General features: G+C 38.2%; 1 protein-coding gene across 5 annotated transcripts in view; it reads left to right on the top strand.

Moving 5' to 3' along the window:
- The window catches only part of DNM3 (dynamin 3), a 187,962-nt gene that overhangs the window by 33,308 nt on the left and 132,336 nt on the right, over positions 1 to 22,318 (top strand). For all 5 annotated transcript variants that reach the window (XM_074876866.1, XM_074876865.1, XM_074876864.1 and 2 more), the window contains exons 3-13: positions 647 to 796; positions 2,569 to 2,772; positions 3,303 to 3,401; positions 4,291 to 4,451; positions 7,023 to 7,165; positions 10,342 to 10,477; positions 11,830 to 11,897; positions 13,170 to 13,308; positions 15,171 to 15,257; positions 17,636 to 17,706; positions 21,330 to 21,378. In XM_074876866.1, the coding sequence (XP_074732967.1) occupies positions 647 to 796; positions 2,569 to 2,772; positions 3,303 to 3,401; positions 4,291 to 4,451; positions 7,023 to 7,165; positions 10,342 to 10,477; positions 11,830 to 11,897; positions 13,170 to 13,308; positions 15,171 to 15,257; positions 17,636 to 17,706; positions 21,330 to 21,378 (1,307 nt within the window). The remainder of the gene's footprint in view (positions 1 to 646; positions 797 to 2,568; positions 2,773 to 3,302; positions 3,402 to 4,290; positions 4,452 to 7,022; positions 7,166 to 10,341; positions 10,478 to 11,829; positions 11,898 to 13,169; positions 13,309 to 15,170; positions 15,258 to 17,635; positions 17,707 to 21,329; positions 21,379 to 22,318) is intronic.

Raw genomic sequence — 22,318 nt, 5'->3', positions numbered from 1 at the left:
TTAAGAATCAATTGTGTTCTTCCATTGTAGCACAATCACAGCTGTATCTATAAAAGCTTTTACAAACTTCTTAAGTATGGTTTGGATTTAGACTACAAGACGTTTTTAGGAAATGAGGAGTTGTGTTAAAGACATTACAGTGTTTTTAAGTGATTCTATTTTCCTTATGGACTTGTAAAAATGTACAGAACTCCTTTGTTAAAATCATGGGCTGTTAGTTTTTGAAAACAAACACTAATAATCTTTCATGATACAGAATTTGAATTACTTTTGTTCAATTTAGTGATGTATTACAGGCAAGTGTAATCAGATGAAAACTGAGAATCTGATTCAAAATCTGTTCCTTATTCTATTAATGTAAATGAATCTATTTGAATCTTTCAGGTTGTTCCAGAAGATGACATGCTAAAGATAAAAGCAATAAATCATATCCAGTCAACTTGACTTTTTAACTAACCCTTTCTTGTTGTAGGCTGCTTTTCATATGTGCAATCATATCTGTAGCGTGTGCTCATACATAATGCTCTACTGATATCCATGATGACATGCTTTTGTGCATACACATCTGAAGAATACTAGGGGCTTGAAAGTGTGTGTCCAAGTCTATAAGCCTGTGAAATACAGAGTTGCTATTGATATTTTTCAGAGTATGCTGAATTTCTACACTGCAAAGGGAGGAAGTTTACGGATTTTGATGAAGTTCGTCAGGAAATTGAAGTAGAAACAGATAGAATAACAGGAGTGAATAAAGGCATTTCTTCAATTCCTATTAATTTAAGAATATATTCTCCACATGGTAGGTAAAACCATTCTACTTTGTATTTCTGTCATGTAACGTATTATGTAGCTCTGTTTGTCTAGGTGTCTCCTTTTGTATGTGTTCTCACTGCTCAGTCAGAAGTCTTCTGGAATGAAAAAACTTCTGAGACCGAGTTGAACCAGAAGTGGATATGTATCTGGAAGAATTCTCAACTTCCCTGCATTATGAAACTGCTCTGTGGTGGAGAGCTGTTGCCAGTAGACCTGGGCAGAACACAGACTCTCTGTCCCATTTAATGTTCTCATGATTTAAAAATATTCTCACTCTGAATCAGGATGAAACCAATCTTTCCCCCCCGTACATATACCATTAGATAGTAGCTCACTGGTAAAGACAAATAATAGGGGATAGAAGACTTAGAGGCAAAACTTTTTTGCCACCCTCCAGATGGATTCCCTGATCAGTGATCTAGAAAGTCATTATGTCTCCCTGCCTTATAGGATGTTTATTGTTCACTGTCACTAAAAATATATTTAGACAACAGTGGTGTTTGAAGCTATTTTCTGTTGTAGACCCCCAGTATAGATCAAAGTTAGTTCCTCTGGTTGCCATCTGCCCAATTTAATGAAGGCAATCTAGAGAAAATGTTTTGCATTGAATCTGTCTTGGATACAGGAGAAAAGTGGTATGTTTGGCTGAAGCACTTTATTTTTCTAACCACCTCATCTGATGTCTTCATTGCAAATCAAAGGACAAAGATTAAAATAAAAGGAGAGGTAATTAAAAAGATGCTGAACCTCCCTTTGATGTACCATGAGCAGTCTTGGCTCTAAACATATGCCCCTAAGCCCTTCTCTGCTATGCAGATGTGGCACAGCCAACTGGAGAGGAGCTGAACTAATTGCCCTCAAAGCTTGTTTGTTGAACATGCTGACTTCAGGAGAAAGTGAAAATTTCATACCTAATGCTCTTATTTTGTTTTATTAGGATCAGTCTTTTAGTTCAGCAACTGTTGTCTGTATTAGCCAGACTCCAAATACGCTTCTGGAGTTTCCTTTTGAAGAATTGCATTTTCCTCATTTGTCTAAAGGATACTGTGTTACCCCAGTACTAGCTGAACAAGCTAGGGTGCTTCTAGTTGGCAGTGACCTGTACTGAGGAAATCATGCCAGGGCAAAACAGGTTTTCTTAATGGATAAACTTTTTCATGTTTCTTACTTTTTCTTTAGAAGTTAGAGTAAAAAAAACTCAAATCAAAACAACAACGTACCCCAAAACCCCTTAACAACAATTTTTCTATGTAAGTTAGGCTAGCCATTGACTTTCTTAATTGGAGACACTGTTGAAAGCATGGTCAGAGGACTGTATGTAAAAAAAAAAAAACCAAAACAAAACAAAAAAAAAAACACAAAACAAAAAAAACCCTGTTTTGGGATGATGTGAAGGATGCAATGGGAATGGTCTGTTGCCTGTGCTCCTGTTGGTGGAAAAAGCTCAGAAAGCCATGTCAACTTGTTTAAGAGCCTTCAAGGATATTCAGTATAAGTATCATTCTTCTATGCTAGTTGTAATGTTTAAAATATTAACTAGTACTAATAAATTCAGAGATGAAAGACCAACAGGGTAACAAGTGTACTTTTCAGATTGTCAGGCATTTTGTTTGAACCACTGACGATATTTATATACCTATAAAAGGTAATTATGTGGGGGTTTATGTGACTACAATTTGTTTGTAGCCAAGATGTGTAGACCTCTTTAGACATGTCTGGTGTGCTGATCGGTTTTATGATCCTGTGTTTTCCATATAGTATTAAGCCTGACTCTTATTGATTTGCCGGGAATCACTAAAGTGCCAGTAGGGGATCAGCCTCCAGATATTGAGCAACAGATCAGAGACATGATAATGCAGTTCATTTCTCGAGAAAACTGTCTAATACTGGCTGTGACTCCAGCGAACACTGATCTGGCCAACTCAGATGCACTGAAGTTAGCTAAGGAAGTGGACCCTCAAGGTAAGTATGATTGAACATAACCACTTTCTGTGGTAATAGACCAACTCATGTGTGAAATATAATTTATGACATAGATGTGTATGTATACATTCTTATATAGGCTTCAACATCACAATAACTGTTTGCTAGCTTAGTATCATTCAGGGACTGATGCTGTAAATGTATTTTTAAAATTTTGTCCCTGTCCCTTATAAGCAAGTGGGGCAGTGCCTATCTAGAAATTTTTGTAGTACCTAGCAAAATGGACTGTGGTGCTGATGGGATTTCTGGATACTTGCATCATAAATTTTACACAGTCAAATCCCAGGAATGCTGGGCCTTGTTGCACAGATTTGAGGAACACATTTCAGCACTGGCAGTGATGATCCCTTCTTTTCCAGACATACCATAACTTGCAGTTGTAGCCGGTATTGTGTAATGCAGGCTTTGAGAATATCACATATCTGTTATAAAATTCTAAGATATAATTGTTCTTCCTGAATATATATGATTCTTCACTATCTTTTTCCTCCTGTCTCCACCCCGGTCAGGTCTTAGGACTATTGGTGTGATCACAAAATTGGATCTGATGGATGAAGGAACAGATGCAAGAGAAATTCTAGAAAACAAGCTACTCCCTCTTCGTAGAGGTGAGAATGTTCAGTTGCCTATATTCTTTGCAATCCAGATGGTGGTTTGGAATAAGGGCCTGGGATTTGGATTGGGAGTCCTGGAGGTGAATCAGAGGTTATGCTGGACTTGATGAGTTCCTAGCTTTTATTGTTATCTATTCAGCAAACATAAAATGCAGCGGTGCTAAAAACACCCTGCAAGTAAAATATTTTTTTTTCTGGACCTGGAAAATACACTTTACATTCCAGAGGAAGCAAGAAATCTCAGCAGGAGTTGTTAGCCAATTTTCTCTTCTGTGCCAGGTTGCTGTCGCTTGTAACAAAAGAATCTTTTTTTCTTTTACATATGACAGAAACAAGCACGACAGCTTTGGTAATCTCACTGTAAGCCAAGCTTAGACCCCTTCCAGAAATCTTCTATGTGATTGTTCTGGCACCTACTGCCACAGTTGCTCGTATTGTTAACAATACCAAGAATTTTGATTCTAGTTACAATGAGTTGATGAGACCACCATCTCCTCCCATGGAGCATGTTGGTCCTGCAAACGAGAAGAAATTTCTTCTGTATTTTGCTAATATTGTGTCACGTGTAGACCTCTCTGTGTGTGGTGATTTTGGTTTGAGGGGTTTTTTTGTTTGTTTTTGAAGTGATTTCTGTGTGGTACACCAAAGTTTCAGATATTTCTGTATTTGAATCGGTGATTTAAAAGAAAGTATATATATTATGCATAAACAGGATGAACAATTTAGCTGCTGTTAAGGTCATTACAGTACTTGTAAACAGGATCTGAAATGCCTAAATTGGAAAGTTTTGTTTGAACTGAGGCAGTCTAGTTCTATTTAATATGAATTCAGTAGTTCAGGCAATAGCTGCACTGACTTACCCATTGGTTTTGTGATGTTTCAGGTTATATTGGTGTTGTAAACAGAAGCCAGAAAGACATTGATGGGAAGAAGGACATAAAGGCAGCTCTTCTAGCAGAAAGGAAGTTCTTTCTTTCCCACCCAGCATATAGGCACATGGCAGATCGTATGGGAACACCATATCTCCAAAAAGTTCTAAACCAGGTAAAACCTGAAGCCTTTGTGGTGAAGGCAGCTTTTATAATGATAGGACCAATATAAAATCTTTGTTAGAATGAATGTTGGTAATTGAACCTCACTTACTCTTTCCTGATTTTAACCTTTTTTTAATTTTTACAGTGTAATAAACAAAGCTGTATGTTACATGTAACATACAAAAACTGTGAGATGCAGTTTCTGACTTTTACTGACAGTTCTGCATTCCCCTGTTTTCTTGAATAGTGAATATAAACATAAAAAATAAGACTTTTCTCCCTTCCTGAAAATATATCACCCTATTCCTTAATTATCGCATTTCTTATAGTTTAATAGGATTTTTAGAATTCAAATCTAGAAATCTGGGGGGGGGATGGAGAAGACATTTTTAGAAATCATGTGTCCTGAGGGTTCACTGTATGCCTGTGAACCTCAAAATGTGCACTTTATTGTAGCTTTTAATAGAAACAGTATACTGTATACTAATAATATAAATGACAAAATAATTGGAACACTTTGTTCACACTACCTTTAGTTTTGCCCAAAACTTTGGTTTATTTCTATGAGTCCATGCCAAACCCTGAGAGACCACAGCTTCCTTCAGCAGGAAATAGAGGTCTATTTCCCAGTTACCTGGAGGAGAAACCCATATCTTACTGTCCTAATGAAGACACTGCCTACAGCAGACTTGGAGGATTATGTAATTCTCTTCACCATCTTGTGTCTGTGGGTATTACTCTTTTCATAGTGCCATCCCTTGGCTTGAATAGCATGTGACCCTAATGATGATGCATCCCAGCAAGTTTGAAGAGGACAAGGTGAAGTCATGCCTGCCTCTCTAAAATTACTGGTGATGCTATAATTTCTTTTTTTTTAAACTTAGTTTATCAGCTGACCAGTGTTCTTGGCATTCCTACAGGTCAAACTTGATAGTGTTTTTTCAAGTTCACTGTCAAATTGCAGCCTTTGGTCTGGAATAGACAAAGGCCAGATCAGCCTGGCTTTGTCCATTTTGGACAGCAGCTGGAAACAGCAGAAAAGTTATTGATTAAGGTAGGAAACTAAGTGGCTGGCCTGCTTAATTTCTTGCTACAGTGACTTTGCATCTGTAACTTCACAGCCAGGCTATGGCATGCTCTGGACTCACTAAAAAAGAATGCTAATGCCATTTATTTGTGCCTCGGAACAGAAGTCTTCAGCAGGATGCAAGAACTCGCTTGTATCCTGCAATTTTGTCTGTGTTTAGGATGTTCTGCCTCTCTTTGTATCTTGAAAGTTTAATCCATATGTCTTAGTTTTGAGACTGAAGCATGAGCTGCATATACCTTTGGACTGTCTTATCTGTCCTGACTTGCATTGCTTTAGGTACTATTAATTTTTTTGTGAGCTGTTTTGTAAATTTAGCTATTGGAGTATGAACTGTTAGTCTTCTGTTGCTATTACTGTGTGTAGAATATTATATACGGGAAGATCTATTTAAGTTTCATCCCTAAGATATTAGGGACCTATTAGTGTTTGTGATTTCAGGTAGTATTTCTATTTCTCTGCATCCACAAGGTGGTGCTCCAGGGAAACTCCAGCTTTTGATTTTGTGCCTGTTGGGTCTGCTGAACAACTTTTATGTTGAGTTTACATATTTTGGTATATGACATTCTTAACTTATAGCTTGTCTGACTGGGGTTGGAAAGAGGGTTTGCAGCATAGTGCAAGAAGTCCACTTTGGTTTTAATCAAGGAATGGGTACAATGCATGAGAAAATTGTGGCACAGGTAAGACATTGATAGTGCTGTCCAAACACATTACAACATATATATGCAAAAGTATGTGAGGTAAGTTAAATACCAATCTGGTAAGTCTTTCTACTCTCCTTCAATTTATTTTCCAGTACTTTTAGGTATATTTTCACAAATGAAGACTGATAGTCTTGAGTGCTAGAACCTTTTTCAGCTAAAACAAAGTGTTTAAAAACGGTATTTTTCTACAGTCATTAATATGAGGGCAAACTCTCTTTCCTTTAGTATGCTTTGTACAAGGAAGCTGAAATCACATGGAGGTGACTTTTCCCAATAGTGGGAAAGTGCCAAGTAGGTATTTTGTATGTCTACACTTCCCTCCATCTGTGTTCTCAATGGGCTGTGGATGCTCAGAATCTCTTCCTTGTCCCACATTGCCTTGTGGCTGTAAAGTAAAGGAGTTGTCATGCTGAACAAGTGTATAGGGAATTGGGAAACACCCTTAGGAAAACCAGCAAAATGGGAGTGATAGCATCAGTGCTCAGTGATGAGAGGTCATTTCAAATTACATATGTAATGTGTATAACTTTTTTGTGTGTAACTAAACAAGTATGTAGTAACAGGGCTCTGTGTGAGAGGATGAAGGAATTTTTCAAGCCTTATAATATGTATGCAAAGGGATATTGTATTGTTCTTTAACAGTCTCCATTGCTTCAAAGATCAAAAGGACCTACACTGGTAAGCTAGCACAGGTCATGGCTGATACGCTTGGCAGTCAAAAGGAAATGGTTGTGTTCTTGCTTTCATCTTTATTAACAGTATAAAAGGACTTTTATTTGCTTTTTAGCAACTTACCAATCATATTCGGGATACCCTGCCAGCCTTCAGAAGCAAACTCCAGAGCCAGCTGCTTTCTATAGAACATGAAGTAGAAGTATACAAAAACTTCAGACCAGAAGATCCAACCAGAAAAACAAAAGCCCTGTTGCAGTGAGTGTCTAGTTTTTTGTCTGCTTTTTCACTTTGAATAGGTTTGTTTTGTCTTTTCTTTTTCCTTCTAATGAGTTTAAATTTAAAGATTAGGATACGGCTAAGGATTAAACTCCAAAGAATTCTGTGCTTGATGTTCCAGAACACTTTACAATTTCAGCAGTTTTCCCTAAATTAATTTTAGTTATCCTAGAAAAGAGAGAAAGCAGAACAGGAAAAGATACAAAGATGGGCAACATAGATGATCAAAGGTAAGAAACTGCTTCTGATTGTATAGACAGGTTCTTCAGCCTGCCAAAAAGATGACCTCAAGCAAGGGGGAGGAGGTTGTGTTAGAAGTCTGTAAGATGAGGAGTCTGAAAGGATAATAGGGAATGCTGCTTTTTCCAATACAGAAACTTGGCTATCCAAAAGAACTTGAAGATGGCAAGATCAAAATTAATCATAGATGGTAGTCCTTCATGTGATGTGCACCTAAACCACAGAGCTCTTTGCTGCGGGAGCTGATACTAAAAATTTGTGTGCTTTCAGAAAGCAGCTAGGCAAATTCTGGGGGATGAGGGAGACATTTCAGTACAAGGACAAATTTCTGTTGTGTGGAGCCCATAAACAGCAGTTTATTGAGGCAGAGAACGTATTCTGGAGAAATATTACTGTGTGCTTGCTTTGTTCTCCTAGGCACTTATTGTTGGTGACTGTCATGATATGGGTTTTTTTCCACTGTAGTGCAGCCATTCTTAAGTTCAAGTGATAGTGTATCGAGGTGGGTGAAAACCTTGTTCTTGCTGTTTGCCTCTCTGGGCACACATCTGACAACTAGCAGCAAAATAGGTGATGTGCCGTGCCACCTGTGCTTGTGTTTAAAACTGACCTGGCAGATGTTGACCCTTTTGGGCTCAAGAAGTCATAGATTGAATACTGTTGTTTGTCAGAAGAATTGCAGCGATTTCTGGAGCTACATTGTTGTTGTAAATTCTAAACTAGAAAACTTTTTCACTGCTGAGTCACTGTCCAGTTTGGGTCTCATCCACAAAATAAGTCTGTTTGACAAGACTTTGATAACACTATTGTAATGTGACGGAACAGAGATGACTCTTCATCTGACTGTGAATCAAGTGGAAGTGGAATTGGAGCCCTTTGTTGTGGGTTTAGCACTAAGGAAAAAGGGCAATGCTGCCATTATGGATTGAAGCCCAGTTAGCACCCACTGCTTTGCTTCGTGCAGCTGCCTTACTTGGTCTGTTTTCAGGGATGTGTAATACTCAGCATTGCGTATTTTTTCACCTGAAAGGTGAAATGGCAGTGTTTTCTCTCTTTTTCTAATTGTAGCCCTCTGCAGTCACTTCTGTGTTCATACGCAATTCAGATTTACCTCTTAGAAGAGAAAGCATCTAAAGGAAGAAAAAGAGATGTAAAATGGATCTAGCTCTTCTCTTTTGTATGACTGTTGTCATATTCCTACTCCGACTGATTTCAAAGGTTTTCAGCCATCTCAGTGCTGTGGGATAGGTGCTAATAGCACTGGATTATGAAAACACATAAGTTCTGGACAGGATTCATTCTCTAATTAAAAGTCTGGAATTCAGAAGGGAAAATGGTCACCTGAATTAGAGAGGCTTTCGTGAGCCAGCTTGTTTACTCCTTGTTTTTATAACAACTGTGTCCGAAAGAGTAGACATCCCTCGTGACTTTACTTCAGATGTTTTGGTTGCAAAACCAGAGGGACATCACCTCTGACTCTTCCATGACAGTACAACACAGATTTTTTTTATTTACTGTGTATATTTGTTGACTTAACTGCTAGAAACATATATTGTGTTGTGAATTGTTAGGTGTTGCTGGTATCTCATGCTTGTTCTACTATTGTAACGTGTTCTAAAGGAAAAATAATTCTATTTCATTTCAGCCTAAGTCATCCTACTTGATACTTCTCTGCATAGTTTTTTTTTAATTCCTCTGTTATAAGTAGGTGCTATAGGAGAAATTAACTTATTTTCACTTTTCCTTCTTCTGGGGTGTGGAAAGTAATGTAACTAGAACCCTTTCCTCTGATTCTTGAGAACAACCTCACCCCATAAGATGATCTTAAGTTTCTACAGTCCTCTTCAAAAATTGAGTCCGGGGCCCTACACTTAAACTCCTTCTATAATTCTGTTAACCTGGCCATACAGGTATCTGAGGTTTATCTGCAGTTGATACGAAATGTTACTTTTTGGCAGAATCTGTCACTTCAAATTTTATGACCAAATGCCTGTACTTTCTTAATAAAATACAGTTGAGCTATCCCTGAACATTCCATAAATGGAGGAATTCTCATGTGTGTTCATCTAAACGCTCCTGCTGCAGAAATCTAAGCACAGCTAAGCTGGAGCTTGTGGTACTGAGAGCTGCCACACTGACATGTTAGTACTGCTGCTTGGGCTAGCTTTTTGGCATGGAAAAGTGAGTTCCTTAGCAGTCTCTTCCAAAGTTTCCAGCCCTGGATCAGCTTAATGGCTTGATTCACATCATGCTATTGGACTGTATCTTTTTGAAAGATATTTGAAAAATCAAAGGGTCGTTGTGGAGAAGTAAGCTCTCCACAAATGGTACCTTCTGCCATAAAATTGGAGATTTTAGCTTGCGGTGGTCTGCCCTGTTGAGCTCTGCCGTTTCTGTAACAGCATCTAAATATGGGTGTGTCTTTCTATTCCAAATCAGTAAGTATCAGAACTTAAACATTAGGACTTTTATTTGCTTATCCTACTAAAAAGACTGCTATCACTTTTTCTTCTCAGAAAAAAAAAATTAAAAATTTATGTAATAATGGTAACATTTACAATTTTGTGATCTTTGATAAAAGATGAATGTAGCCTGGTACCCTGCTGTATTTGTAGCTGACTTTTAACTCATAAACAGTATTTGAAAAAACCTAAACCAACATTTATGAAGAAAGAAAATAATATACTGAGCTATGTCCTGCGAGACAGGAGGGGTGTAGGGGGGTGTGTATGTAGGTGTGGATTTTATGGATTGACAACTTGACTAAATTAATTGTTGTTATAGATACTTTTGTCAGTTCCTAAACATGTTTTAATAGGGCACTAGTAGTCACATAGTACTGAAGTACAAGTTGGTAGTTGACATGCTTAACTGGTTGTTTGTTTTTTTTTTTTCCTCCTCTCTTTGAAATTCAGGATGGTACAACAGTTTTCAGTGGACTTTGAAAAAAGAATTGAAGGATCAGGAGATCAAGTTGATACGCTAGAACTTTCAGGAGGTGCCAAAATCAATCGCATTTTCCATGAACGTTTTCCTTTTGAACTAGTGAAGGTATTTATCCATCTTGGTGTGCTTTGTGTGTTATTTATGTATTCTTATGTTCATATTGATCGTGGTAAAGCCACGATAAAGTTTGACTGGAAGAACATGCTCTTAACTGTGGAAGAAATTGCATGAAGTCATAATTGAGACATTGGGCTTCATTTCTCATTTTGGATACTCAGACATGCGAAGAAATCTGAAATCTAGTAATTAGAATATCATTATAATCCCAGTTGTACTATTTTCCGTACTTTTAAATTTTTTTATCACAAATGATACCTTCCTTCTGGTTAGATGGGGCAGGTTGGTAAATTTAAGTTGTGTTCAAGTAGCTTGTACCTATTAAAAATAGACTTATGGAAAATAGCCATTTTCTGTGTTTTCTACTTCCTGTTTTCACAGCATTAAATCAAATCCAGCTTTCAGTCCTACATTTTCATAGTGCAAGGTGGAGCAGAAGCAAATTTGGTGTTTTGAGATAATGTTTCTCCTCTTGATACATCTCTTCTTGCTTTACCCATCCGTTGGGTAACAGAATAAGTGGAGGTTCAGTGGGGTGTGAACTAATGAAACCTGTCTTCCTATGAATTTGTATTACGTATTCTTTTTTTTTTTTTCTTTCACTGAGCGGCTTCAGCTTCCCTTCATCATGAACCCTACTGTATCTCTAGTCCCCATTCTTTTACGTTTTTTCTAAGCTTCCTTTCTGCCTGTTTTGTGTTCAACTGCCTTGATATCCCCTAACTTTCAGTTGGGTAGGAACCTGACAGGCCTGTGTCTGGTTCCAAGCTTAAATGTGGTAGGTCAACTAGCAGTCCAACAGAACAGATAATAGTTGGGCTTTGGTAATGACCCATTTGTTTGTGATAACACTAACTTCTCTTCCAGCTAGCTGGCTTTCAAGACACTGCCAGAAAAGCTTTACAACTTCATAACTGAGACCACTCCTCTATTAAATTTGATTGAAAAACACTAGGATGGGAAGGGGAGTATAAACAGAACATAATCACAGAAATTGCACCACTTTAGGAAACCAGGCTTAAAAAAAAAGGTTGCATCTTACTAATGTTGTTTCTGGCTTACTCTATCAACTCATGTCTATTTTGGGATGTTCTGCAAAATCCTTCCAGCGGTAGGTATATCTGGAATGGAAGGGTGCATAATTTTCAACAATCCTTACTGCTGCCCGTAGCCTTAGTTTTAAAATGTTTTAAAATACTTACGCTTTGTTTAACAAAATCAGAAATTACTCTTTTGCCAGTTGAACTTGCCTGTCTTCCAGTTATATTGGGACAGGTAATATTTTCTGTTTTATTTAAAAACTTCCCCTAATATGCTTTTATATGCTTTTGTTCCTCTAGATGGAATTCAATGAGAAGGAACTGCGGAGAGAAATAAGTTATGCAATCAAGAACATACATGGTATCAGGCAAGTGCTCCCGTGTTTTCAAGCCCAGTCACATTATAGAGGGTGTGAACTCTTTAACCTGTGGACACGCTGGCTATTGAGTGGTAAACTATATTACTAATGCCCTGCTCCCAGCAGCTGACTTTTTTCTTCCACTCCTTCATGCTTCTGTTTTTCAGGTAGCTATTTTGGGTCAAACAGCTGGTTTGCCTGAACAGGTTTAATTTACCTGGAAATCCTCAAATTATTTTACCAGAAAAAAAAAGTCATTGATTATTCTCCGTAGTGACTGCAGTTCCACTGAGCCTGTATTCCTGAAACATCATAAGTTTTAGAGGGATAACTTGTGTCTTGATATGGGGGGAAAAAACTTTTCAGCTTGTGTTGCAGCATACTCCTTGCACGATCTTACTCCCCTTTATTCTCAACTGTTTCTTGAAATGACTGATTTACAAGTGAATTGGCTGAGGTTTCATTTTGTGGATATGTCTGCAGTGTATTATTAGGTTTGGGAAGAGGGAGGTATTTGGTTTGGAATGACCTAATTGTCTCATTTTGGAATGATCTGTCCATTTCAGAGGGACACTTCACTAGATACGTTACCCATATAATTGTTCTTTTGATAATAGAAAGACGTGGGTTCTTTTTTTATGGCTTTTTCCCTCCTACCCACTTTTGAAAGTGTTGCTTACAAGCTTTGTTGTTCTTAGTATTTTGGAAAATGTTCTTTGTATTACTTGTACAGTAATGTTACCAAGGTGACTTGGTGAGCTCTCAGCCCTGAAACCTTGAAGCAATACAATACTTTGCATCAGCATATGATGAATTGAGAATGTTATGCAAATCATCTGTAGTCCATTTCTACTTTATTTGAATAATATATCTTGTCAGAGGAAGTAACATGAAATAGACTACCCCAATTTTTCTGAAGGTGTGGGGAAACTGGTATTTTGGGCCAAGATAAAGGGCTGAGGTTGGAGTATGCCATTTATCCCTTACGTAAGGTTTGATGCACTTCTGAAGAGGCTTTACTGAATTATATCAGTATTCCAGAGTGCTCATAGTCATCTTCAAGTAGTAGGGCATGTTTCTACTTTATTCTTACTTGCAGTGGCACTTCGTTTTTTAAAGGAAAAGGAGCAAATACAGTTCTGTGGAAGGCTGTTTGTGTTAGGGATTGTTATTACTCAGCTGTAAGTCTCTGAAAATGAAGATATGAGCAGTTCAGTAAAAATAAAAAATCTTCCTTGCATGATGTTTATATTACTGTCTTACATATTTTTATCTCCACAGAACAGGTTTGTTTACTCCAGATATGGCATTTGAAGCCATTGTTAAAAAACAGATAGTTAAGCTGAAAGGACCTTGCTTAAAAAGTGTGGATCTGGTGATGCAAGAGTTAATCAACACTGTCAAGAAATGCACTAAAAAGGTAACTTGCAAATAGATCTGGTAACGTAAGTATAACATAATGATAATACAAAGCTTGTCTTACGTTTTATGGTATTATAAGAGATTTCTGATCTCGTCACTTGATGTACAGAGTAAGACTATAAAGCAATTACAATTTCTGCAAAACTCAAAACCATGTAATGCTGAAAATGTTCATTTTTTCAATTCCTGTGTTTTGAAAAAATATATATATATCTACACACACCTCATGATTGGAGTTTTGTTGAGAGTTGCCCCCAGTTTTCTCTTTTAAAACCATGTTTTCATTCATACTGAAGATGGAACGTAAGCAGCAATTCTGTGGATGTGTAAATCGGCAAAAAAATTTGTGTTTTAAAGTTTTCTTTTGCAATGCTAGTAAGAGGAAGAAACAATGAAACTCTTCTAAAGCAAAGGCCTCAAATGTGTTCAGAGATGTCTGTCAAGGAGAGAAAAATGCTCCTTCTATATTGAAACTTTACTGGGTAGCACCACAGTTTTTTGCGATGTAAAGGGTCTAAAACTTTACCTGTGCTTTTCTCATACACAACACCAAAATGTCTGATCTCCATCTGTCAAGAAATTAGAAGTAGAAAGCTGGGAAGATTTTTTGTCTCACTTGTATTTGTACAGCCTCACATTAATGTTGATGAATGAGCTTGCTGCACAGAAATGTTGAACATTTAAGTGGAAAGAACTGCTGAGCATTAAACTTCCTGATGTGAAAGTTGTGTGCATCGATTAAACTTTTAACTCAAGATCCTGCAAGTGTAATAAATGAAGAAATAAGTTTATCAAAACTAAACATAGCATTACTATGAGTATTTGTGAATGGTTTTCCTGAAGTGTGTGCTTGTGTTGGTGTACACTGTTAGAATGAAACCTCAAACTTCCAACCCCCCAGCTGTGGCTAAGGAAGCGTTTCAGATATATTAATATGAAGCTTTTTTTTTCTTCATGTTTCTTCCTTCGTAGGAAAGTTGGCATCTGTCAATACTGTGATTCACTTGCTAGAGCATTGACAACTAATAGTTGCTGATTTTCAATTATCTTTTCTCCCATTACTCTGTGATGTTTTAGAAGATCCCATTGACTCTTGTAGACTTCTTAGCTAACTGGCCTCACCTTCTATTCATCTGCTTTACCCTCTTCTCAGGGTGCAGGGCACCCTAATAGTAGCAAGTACAGGAGTGGTTTTGGCATACGAGCACAGATATGCTGAAACTGTTGAGAAATAGCCTGTCATGTCCTTTGCGTTCTTCTGAATAATGCAATTTTTTTGTACCCATGAGCAGGTAAAGGAACTATTTCTCAGTACAGGAAAGGATTACAGTCTTTTAACAAAGATCATAAAGGAGTGGGTTCACTGCAGTATTTTGAGCGGAGTTTCCAGGTTTTTTTCTACTTCCGTCGAAGTTTGCACAATATGTCACATGAATTAATTGTGCAGGTTCTTTTCTCAGTATTGTTATTGAGCTGTAAGAATGTTGCCACAAGGTGGAGCCTTCAAAGAACAAGAAACTTGAAAATTATTTAAAGTGCCAGTCTGGAATTAGGCACAGGAGACGAGAGAAGCACGGAGAAACCTCACCCCAAGGCCGATAAGCTGTGGTTCACATGTCCAAAGTGTCTTTTCCTCAATGTTCCATGGAGCAAAGCACAGAAACAATCCAAGAGTTCGGTCTTTCCAGTTGCTCTGGGAAATGATTATTAATAGAAGTAAGGCTTGCTTTATAGTGTACTTAACTTTTAGCCCAAGCGTTTATAATAATTGCTTGCCTCCAAAGAGGAAAGCTGGAGTCTCCTCTATATTATACGGAAGCCACCCTGTAGGTGTAAACTTTTATTAATTTTCCTTTTCAGTTGGCAACATATCCAAGGTTGTGTGAGGAAACAGAAAGAATTGTTGCCGGCTATATTCGTGAAAGAGAAGAGAAGACCAAGGATCAGGTAAGAATAAATAGGAGATTCAAGAGTTCGGGGAGATGTGTGGAGGAGGAAATTTCTTATGTACAAAGTAGAGGAAGACAATAAAAGATTTTTTAAATTTTTTTTTCAGCAGGCTGCACGCTTTTAGAAGGGGAGAGCAATTGCTCCTCTACCACTGAGCTCTGACAGAGGAAACTAGAATTGTTACAGAAAATCCTAATATGTTTTTTTGAGATTAGGGTTGGTGGCTTAAAGTAGCATTGGCTTCTTCCTGTGCCACAGTGTGCTGTGCTATAACAGCTATTTGTGGGAAATCAATTCATGATTACACAAACACACAGAAATACCCAGCCTTTTTTCTGCTCTGTTCCCAGGTGTTTTTTTTAACACACCAATCCCATGTTCTAATTGCAGTGAGGCCCACGAGCAATTGTACCGGGACACTTGTGGGACTGACAAGCCACGTAGTGGATGTGTGAGCTCTGACAAGCGTTGCTGCTGAAGTTCTGTGTTGCTGAACAATAGCGTCAGCACGCAGGCTGAGCTGAGCAACTTGGCCCTGTCTGTCCCAGGCCGTGCTGAGGTGCATAGTGAAGAACCCCTGAGGGCTCCTGCATGCTTTGAAAGGCAGCATCTCAAACTTGAAAATCAATAAAGTAATTTCTCCTTTGGATTCTAAAATCAGCAAGAAAAAGATTCTTCCTATGGCTATTCTAAAAGGCAGGGACTGCTATCAAGTTGATAATTTTCGGCTGTGGTATTTTAAACTCAAATTCAAGTGTTTTTTAACCAGCACCATTCCAGGTTCATGGATGTAGATATTTTCTGACTGTTGCTTTCCTTGAAGTTTTAAAAAAATAATAATTCAGAGAAACTTCTTTAGAACATGCATCACCCAGATAAGTACTCCAAATCCAGGAAACTTCAATGCTTAAATTACATGTGAGAAAATCCACTGGACATGGAAGCAGGAATTATTGTCTGGAGAGTGCAGAGTGTGACAACAAAAATATTTGGGAAAGAAGGGCTAGGCAGAGCTCTTAAGTTGTTCTGGACTCCTGGCTCTCCAGTCTTGTCCCTGTGAGAGCTAAGGAACTGTGCAGCACGTCCTGCTTCTTTTCCTTTAATCTGTGCTGTGAACATAGCTTTAAAAATAATTTTTTAAAAATTGTTTTTGCTGGGCTTGTACTTACAGGGAGTTCTAGTTAGCACACTCAGCTATTTCAAAATTTGGAAGAAGATACGACTTAGAATAATTGAGTCTTTTTTTCTTATTACTCCATTCTTCACTGTGTGCACTTACCTGGCAATTTCTCAGAACAAAGTACAAAATACCAGTTTTCTGTAAATGCCAAGAATTGGTCAAATAGGTTATTGTCACATATTCACATCATTATTTGTGCTGTTAGCTGTTATCGTTAATAAATCAAAACATTAGTGAGGATAATTTCAGAGGTAAGAGCTAGACCCAAATCCTCACTATCTTTTGCTCTGAGTGAGGCACTTAATATATTCTGGAAACTGTAAAGAATTTGGGAGTGATGCTGTGTTTGAGGAGCTGTACAAAAATAACTCTGTACACTTTGAGGAGATTAAATGCTACCCTTTGGTAGCAATAGGTTTCTTCCATGCTCCCTGCTAATAAATGGAAGTCTGTAAAGAGCAGGGGGAAGTGCAGTCTCATGCATGTTCAAGAAGCTGTTCAAGAGTGGGAGTGACCTTTCTCTAATATCTTAGAAAGTTCTTTGCCAAGTTAGATTATCAAGTTTGAATCAAGTTGTGTCTCTGGGCTATTGAAGGTCTGGCAAGTGATAAGTACAGAAACCATTCATTCTGTTATTTCATTGACTAGCCTATATTTGAAGTCGGATGCGTGCACTAGAATGGCTGTCTACTACCTGGACTGTACGTTTTCTGTGACAGGGCTGGCTTACGTATCACTTCCTTGTGTAGAACCTAAAGAAAATGTAGGTACCCTGATTTTAGGTTTAAGATTTGGGTTCCTTGCTGGCCTGGATGGAATGCTAAAAATAGACAGAATTTTGCTTGACTTGCAAAACGTAGAGCTAGAATCTCTGTTACATATTATTACACACTCTCTGGCCATGTATGATTGATCTTAATGAAGTGGACAAGGGCCAAGATAGTAAAAAAATGAGATCTGTCAGGAGAAAAAATAGAAAGAGGGAATTGCTCTTCTGTAGTCTAGCTTATTAAACAAGGATACAAACAGAAGTGGTGGGATTTAGAAAATATTGTTGCTTTTGGCTTGAACAATTATGAAAGTAATATTCAATAATGCAGAAAACTCAAGTTCTGTTCTTTTCTCCTGGCCTTTTCCTCAATCTCTCTCCCCTACCTTACCCACCCTTTTTTTGCTCTCCTGTCTCCCCTCATAGGTGCTGCTGCTGATTGATATCCAGGTTTCCTACATCAACACTAACCATGAAGACTTCATTGGCTTTGCAAAGTATGTATATAGAGACTTTGTTATAAAGACACTGTCAGTTGTAGTTTTGTTTTTAAAACTAAGTTCAAAACAAAAGTCCTGAAGTGTGACAGCGAAGATGCAAGTTGCAAAGACCCAAAGATGCAGGAACATCCTCTTTCTCAAGATACATACTCTTGAACTCGGTCCCACTTGTAGGGGATTCTTCACCCCAGTCTACAAGCCTGGTTGCACTGAAGCTGAAGCTTATGTCTTGGTCTGGAATCACATGCATCTCAGGAAGCAGCTTTGGCAAGCTGATGCCCTCACTGTATCCATTTTAGGACCACAGATATGTATAACATTGGTGGTCTTTCCACATTGTTGCTAATGCATATTTTGGGAGCTGTGATTCCGTGTGAAACAGCTTTGCTCAGACTAATGGGTGTCACTGAATTGTAAGTGTGCCTGCTGTTTGGTTGTAGAGAATAATAGTAGCAGAATGCCCTGCAGGGCCTGGTTTGACGTTCTCCTTGCTTAATTGAAAAGGCTGTGAGAATATTCTCCAGAATGTTCTCCCTCTGCTTCCAGCAATTTGTGCCTCAGGGACTTCATACCAACATTTTGACACTAGTAAAAACGTTAAAGATGTCTTCACTCTTTGAAGAATAAATGTTCCTTCAGTCATATTCATGCCATATTTGCCATAACAGTGTTTGGAATCACCACAGGTTTCATCCGTGTGGGATGCTGGCAACAAAGTTTGGCACCACAGTACGTATTATACTATGGCCTATTCTAGTTAGCACTGTGAAGGAAGGTCCACGTCTTTGGCAGTATGCCCTGAAGGTTTAAAACATGGAGTTTAGTAAGCTGAGAGGGGAGAAGGCAAAGCCGGGGACTGTTTATGTGTTTTGTTTGAACAACTTTCTCTAGAATCACTTGCAGGTCCTCGATATCCTTATCAGTTCTCTTGACAAATGACAGGATGTTGTAGGAATGGTAGCTGGCCTTCTAGAGGTCAAGATAACAACCTGCCTGCTATTTACTTTTCTTCATCCTTTTCTGACAGGAAAAAGCCTGCTAAAAACACTCCATATATATTCATGGTGTGTGTTATGACCTTGGGAAGTCACATAGTCCAACCTCCTGCTCAGAGGAGGGCCAGTGCTGAGTTCAGACCAGGTTACTTAGGGCTTTGTCCAATCAGATCTGGAAAACTTCCCAAACCAGAGATTCTCCAGCCTCTCTACACAGCCTATTCCAATGCTTGCCTCTCCTCCTGTGAAAAGACTTTTCCTTGGGTTAAGCTTCCATGTCTCATAGTCTTGATTTCTGGAGTGCCAGGCATATCTGGAGCTATTTTATTATGTCTCTCCTCTGGAAAAATCCCCCTCATGGATGCTGCTGCTGGGGCCTGTAGTTCAGTCCATGGTCTTTGCTGCTGTGTTTTTTCCAAGAAGTTGCAATGCCTGAATTCAATTTCTTGGGAAAGCTGCTTCCTCTTTTGCCAGTTGAGATCTAGAAATGCCCAGCCGCTGTGCGTGGGGTATAAGTAGATAACAAATGGCTTTCTGCTTAAGTTCACTGATAAGTTTAAGCAAAAGTTTCTGTAGGTTGCAACTGATGGAAAGGGAATTATCTTTGTTGACATGTGTTCAACTGGAAGAGAAAACTTGGATGACTAAGAACAGTTTAAAATGTAAAATATATTAATTTATGAGCTAAACAGTAGAAAATACGCATTTTCTGTAATCATATTATTGTTATAGTAATTGTGTTAGAACTGGAAAATGAAATAATTTTTGTGTAGCGTATGGGCTTCTGCAGTATCTAAACATCCAGTTCTGGACTATAGATTCCCCAGATTCCCTAGCATTTCCTTTCTTTTGTTGAATCTTCTAGCCAGTTGCCTCACGTGACTGCAATGTTTTATTAAGTGTTAGTCCTGTGAACCTTGCTCATAAGAATGAGAGCGCAAGACACTTCAAAATACCCTGCAGTGTTGCACAGCCTAAAGCAGGCACAATGTGATGTGAATTGACTTGAGAAGGATTTAAGAATGCCAATCTTTAGAACAACTTTGCATAGTTATGAAGTTGTGAAATCTTAGAATATTAATGTTTGTCTAATTTGGGAGAATGAGTGGTAAAATGTTGGGATTGGGTTTGTTTCCAGTTGGTGTAACTCATACATAGCTACATGTTTCGATTTACGTAGAGTAATTTGTGTTTAGAACAGTAAATAGAGGACCAATTGCTGGGCTGTTTCTCAAAGGTGTGGGTTTCTTAGTATGATGTTAATGGTCTAATTAGCTTTCCTAAGGCAATAAAACAAAATTAAAAAAAAAAATAACCAAAACCCCAAACTCAAAACCAAACCAAAAGAATGGCAATGAGGTTTCCTAAAGCCATCTTATGTGTGTTTCTCAAACAACAGATTGGAATTGGTGGAGGGTTTGTGCTGTGTTTTCTGTGTGTGCGTTATTTAATCCTAATTTATGCACCAAAGCTTATGCAACTCAGCCAATGCACCAGGGACGTGCAGTGTTATTTGGCCAAAAGGATCTGGATGATTGAGAGCTAAGCCCAGTGAATAGGCACATGGAATAAACGACCTTGTGGATCTTCTCACAGATTGCTGGTTTGATAGAATATGGTCCGACGGGCAGGATCAGAATTGGGACAGGCTGAGGAATTCTTTGGAAGAACAGTTGTGCACAAAACGGTTGCAGGATTGGCCTGTAGCCTGTGATCCAAGCACACCTTTTGTACTCTTTCAGGGCAGCGTTTGTAGCTGATCTAATATGTATGCTTCTTTCTTCAGTTAATCAGTGCCTGCTGAAATGGTATAATCTAATCCAAACAGAACTTCCTGTCACAAGTGGCTGCTCCGATGGTCAAGCAGCCAAAGCCTGCTGGATGAACACTTTTCTCCTCTTTCCAGCAATATTTTAATTTTGTGGCCTAACACTTTCAAACCACTACATAATGCAAATGCTTTAGAATTAATGACAACTTGTGTGTTTTTGAGACAGGAATGTGTTTTGTTTCAGGAACTGGGATTACCAGATTTCAAGAATGAAAACATATTTAAAATAATTTGCTCAACTTCAGATGTGCTCTACGCTTATAAGATTCCAGCTTTTTGAACCAGCTTTGTGACTGCTTTGTGCATTGGTTATATTTACACCCTCAAAGTGCATAGAAATATTAGAATAATATCCAAAACAGTCAAGACAAAGCTATTAAGGACCCTCTAGCAGGGGAGGGTTTTGTTGTACTGCACTAAATAACAGAAATGGCTTGGTTTTTTGTCTCTTTTGACTATTTCTAGAGGCTAATGCTTCCCAGGTTACCCACATGAGCCATAATTTCTCTGTGCTTTAGTAACCTCTACCAATCCAAGCAGGATGTTGTTACAAAGGAGATGATTAGTAGGAGCTGTCTGCTGTGCATGTCCCTTCTGTCCTAAGCAGGCATTCCTATACTGTAAGAAAAAGTAGTTGAAATATGCGCATATATGCAATGATTTTGCTGTGTTTCTTTGTTCCTCTGGCTTTCTGTGCTGGAATCAGAAGTAACTATTACTGCTAAAATCTATTCCTTGGGAACTGGCTTAGTTCAAGTTTCTTCAGTGTAACTCTTTTCCTCTGCTTCCCTTAGTGCCCAACAAAGAAGCAGTCAGGTTAACAAAAGTGCAGTGGGAAATCAGGTAGGCACCTAACAGAGAATGGATAACGGCATGTGCAAGTTAATCCAAGCTGTTTGGTTTTCTTGGCTGCGTTTATTTGCTGTATCATTTACCTTTTCTGCTTCAGACATAAAATGCGTTATCATCAGCTTGTTTCACTGAATTTTTCAGAGCCACCTGACTTTCATTGTTATCATCATTTATTGTTTAATATTTCTGCTACTGCTTGCACTGCTGGTTAGTGTCTCCCCTCCCATGCCATTTAGTGCGTTGAATCTTTCATGTTACACATCAGTGTATTTTGTCATTAACTGCAAACTTGTGAATTTCAGAATCCAAAATGCTGGTGAGTACTTGCTTGCGTGTGCTTTGTCATAATTGTTTTACTAGTTCTTATATGTTCACAGTTTAATAGCAGTGAAGGGGCAATTCAGCAGGCAAAAGCAGATTTGCCTTTACCTCTTCTGAAAACTTTCAGTTGACTTCACAAAGATGTTAACTGTGTACCACAGGCCTTCCTCAAAGTAAACAAATAATAACTGGTTGATGGTCTCAGATTAATGAGTATTTTCACTGAGATTCATTAATGAAATTACTTGTTTGTTTCTTTTTATCACATAAGAATATGGGATTGATTCTGCAAGATGCTAAGTGCTCCTGAGCTTTGCTGCTTTCTTTGCTTTTGTGTGGGCCAGGGGTGCTCAGTACTTCACAGGATCGGTCCTCTTTTTTTATATGAGATGAAAATAATGAAAATGCTACAACTTTGAGGGTTTCTGCTCACTGTGAGGGTTTTGCAAAGTCTTAAACAGAAAGAAAATGTTATGGAGTTAGTATGTACTTTCAAAGGAAAAAAAAAATTCTAGTAAAAATAAGACAATGAAATTTCGTATAAATAATTACCAGTATTGAACGTCTTCCTCATGTTTTCATGTGCAATTTGGTCAAACAATGCTTAAGA

The sequence above is a fragment of the Strix uralensis genome, chromosome 8 (assembly GCF_047716275.1).
Source record: "Strix uralensis isolate ZFMK-TIS-50842 chromosome 8, bStrUra1, whole genome shotgun sequence".
NCBI classification, from domain to species: Eukaryota; Metazoa; Chordata; class Aves; order Strigiformes; family Strigidae; genus Strix; species Strix uralensis.
The sequence above is the reverse complement of the archived record's forward strand: the minus strand, read 5'-3'. Positions and strand labels throughout refer to the sequence as shown.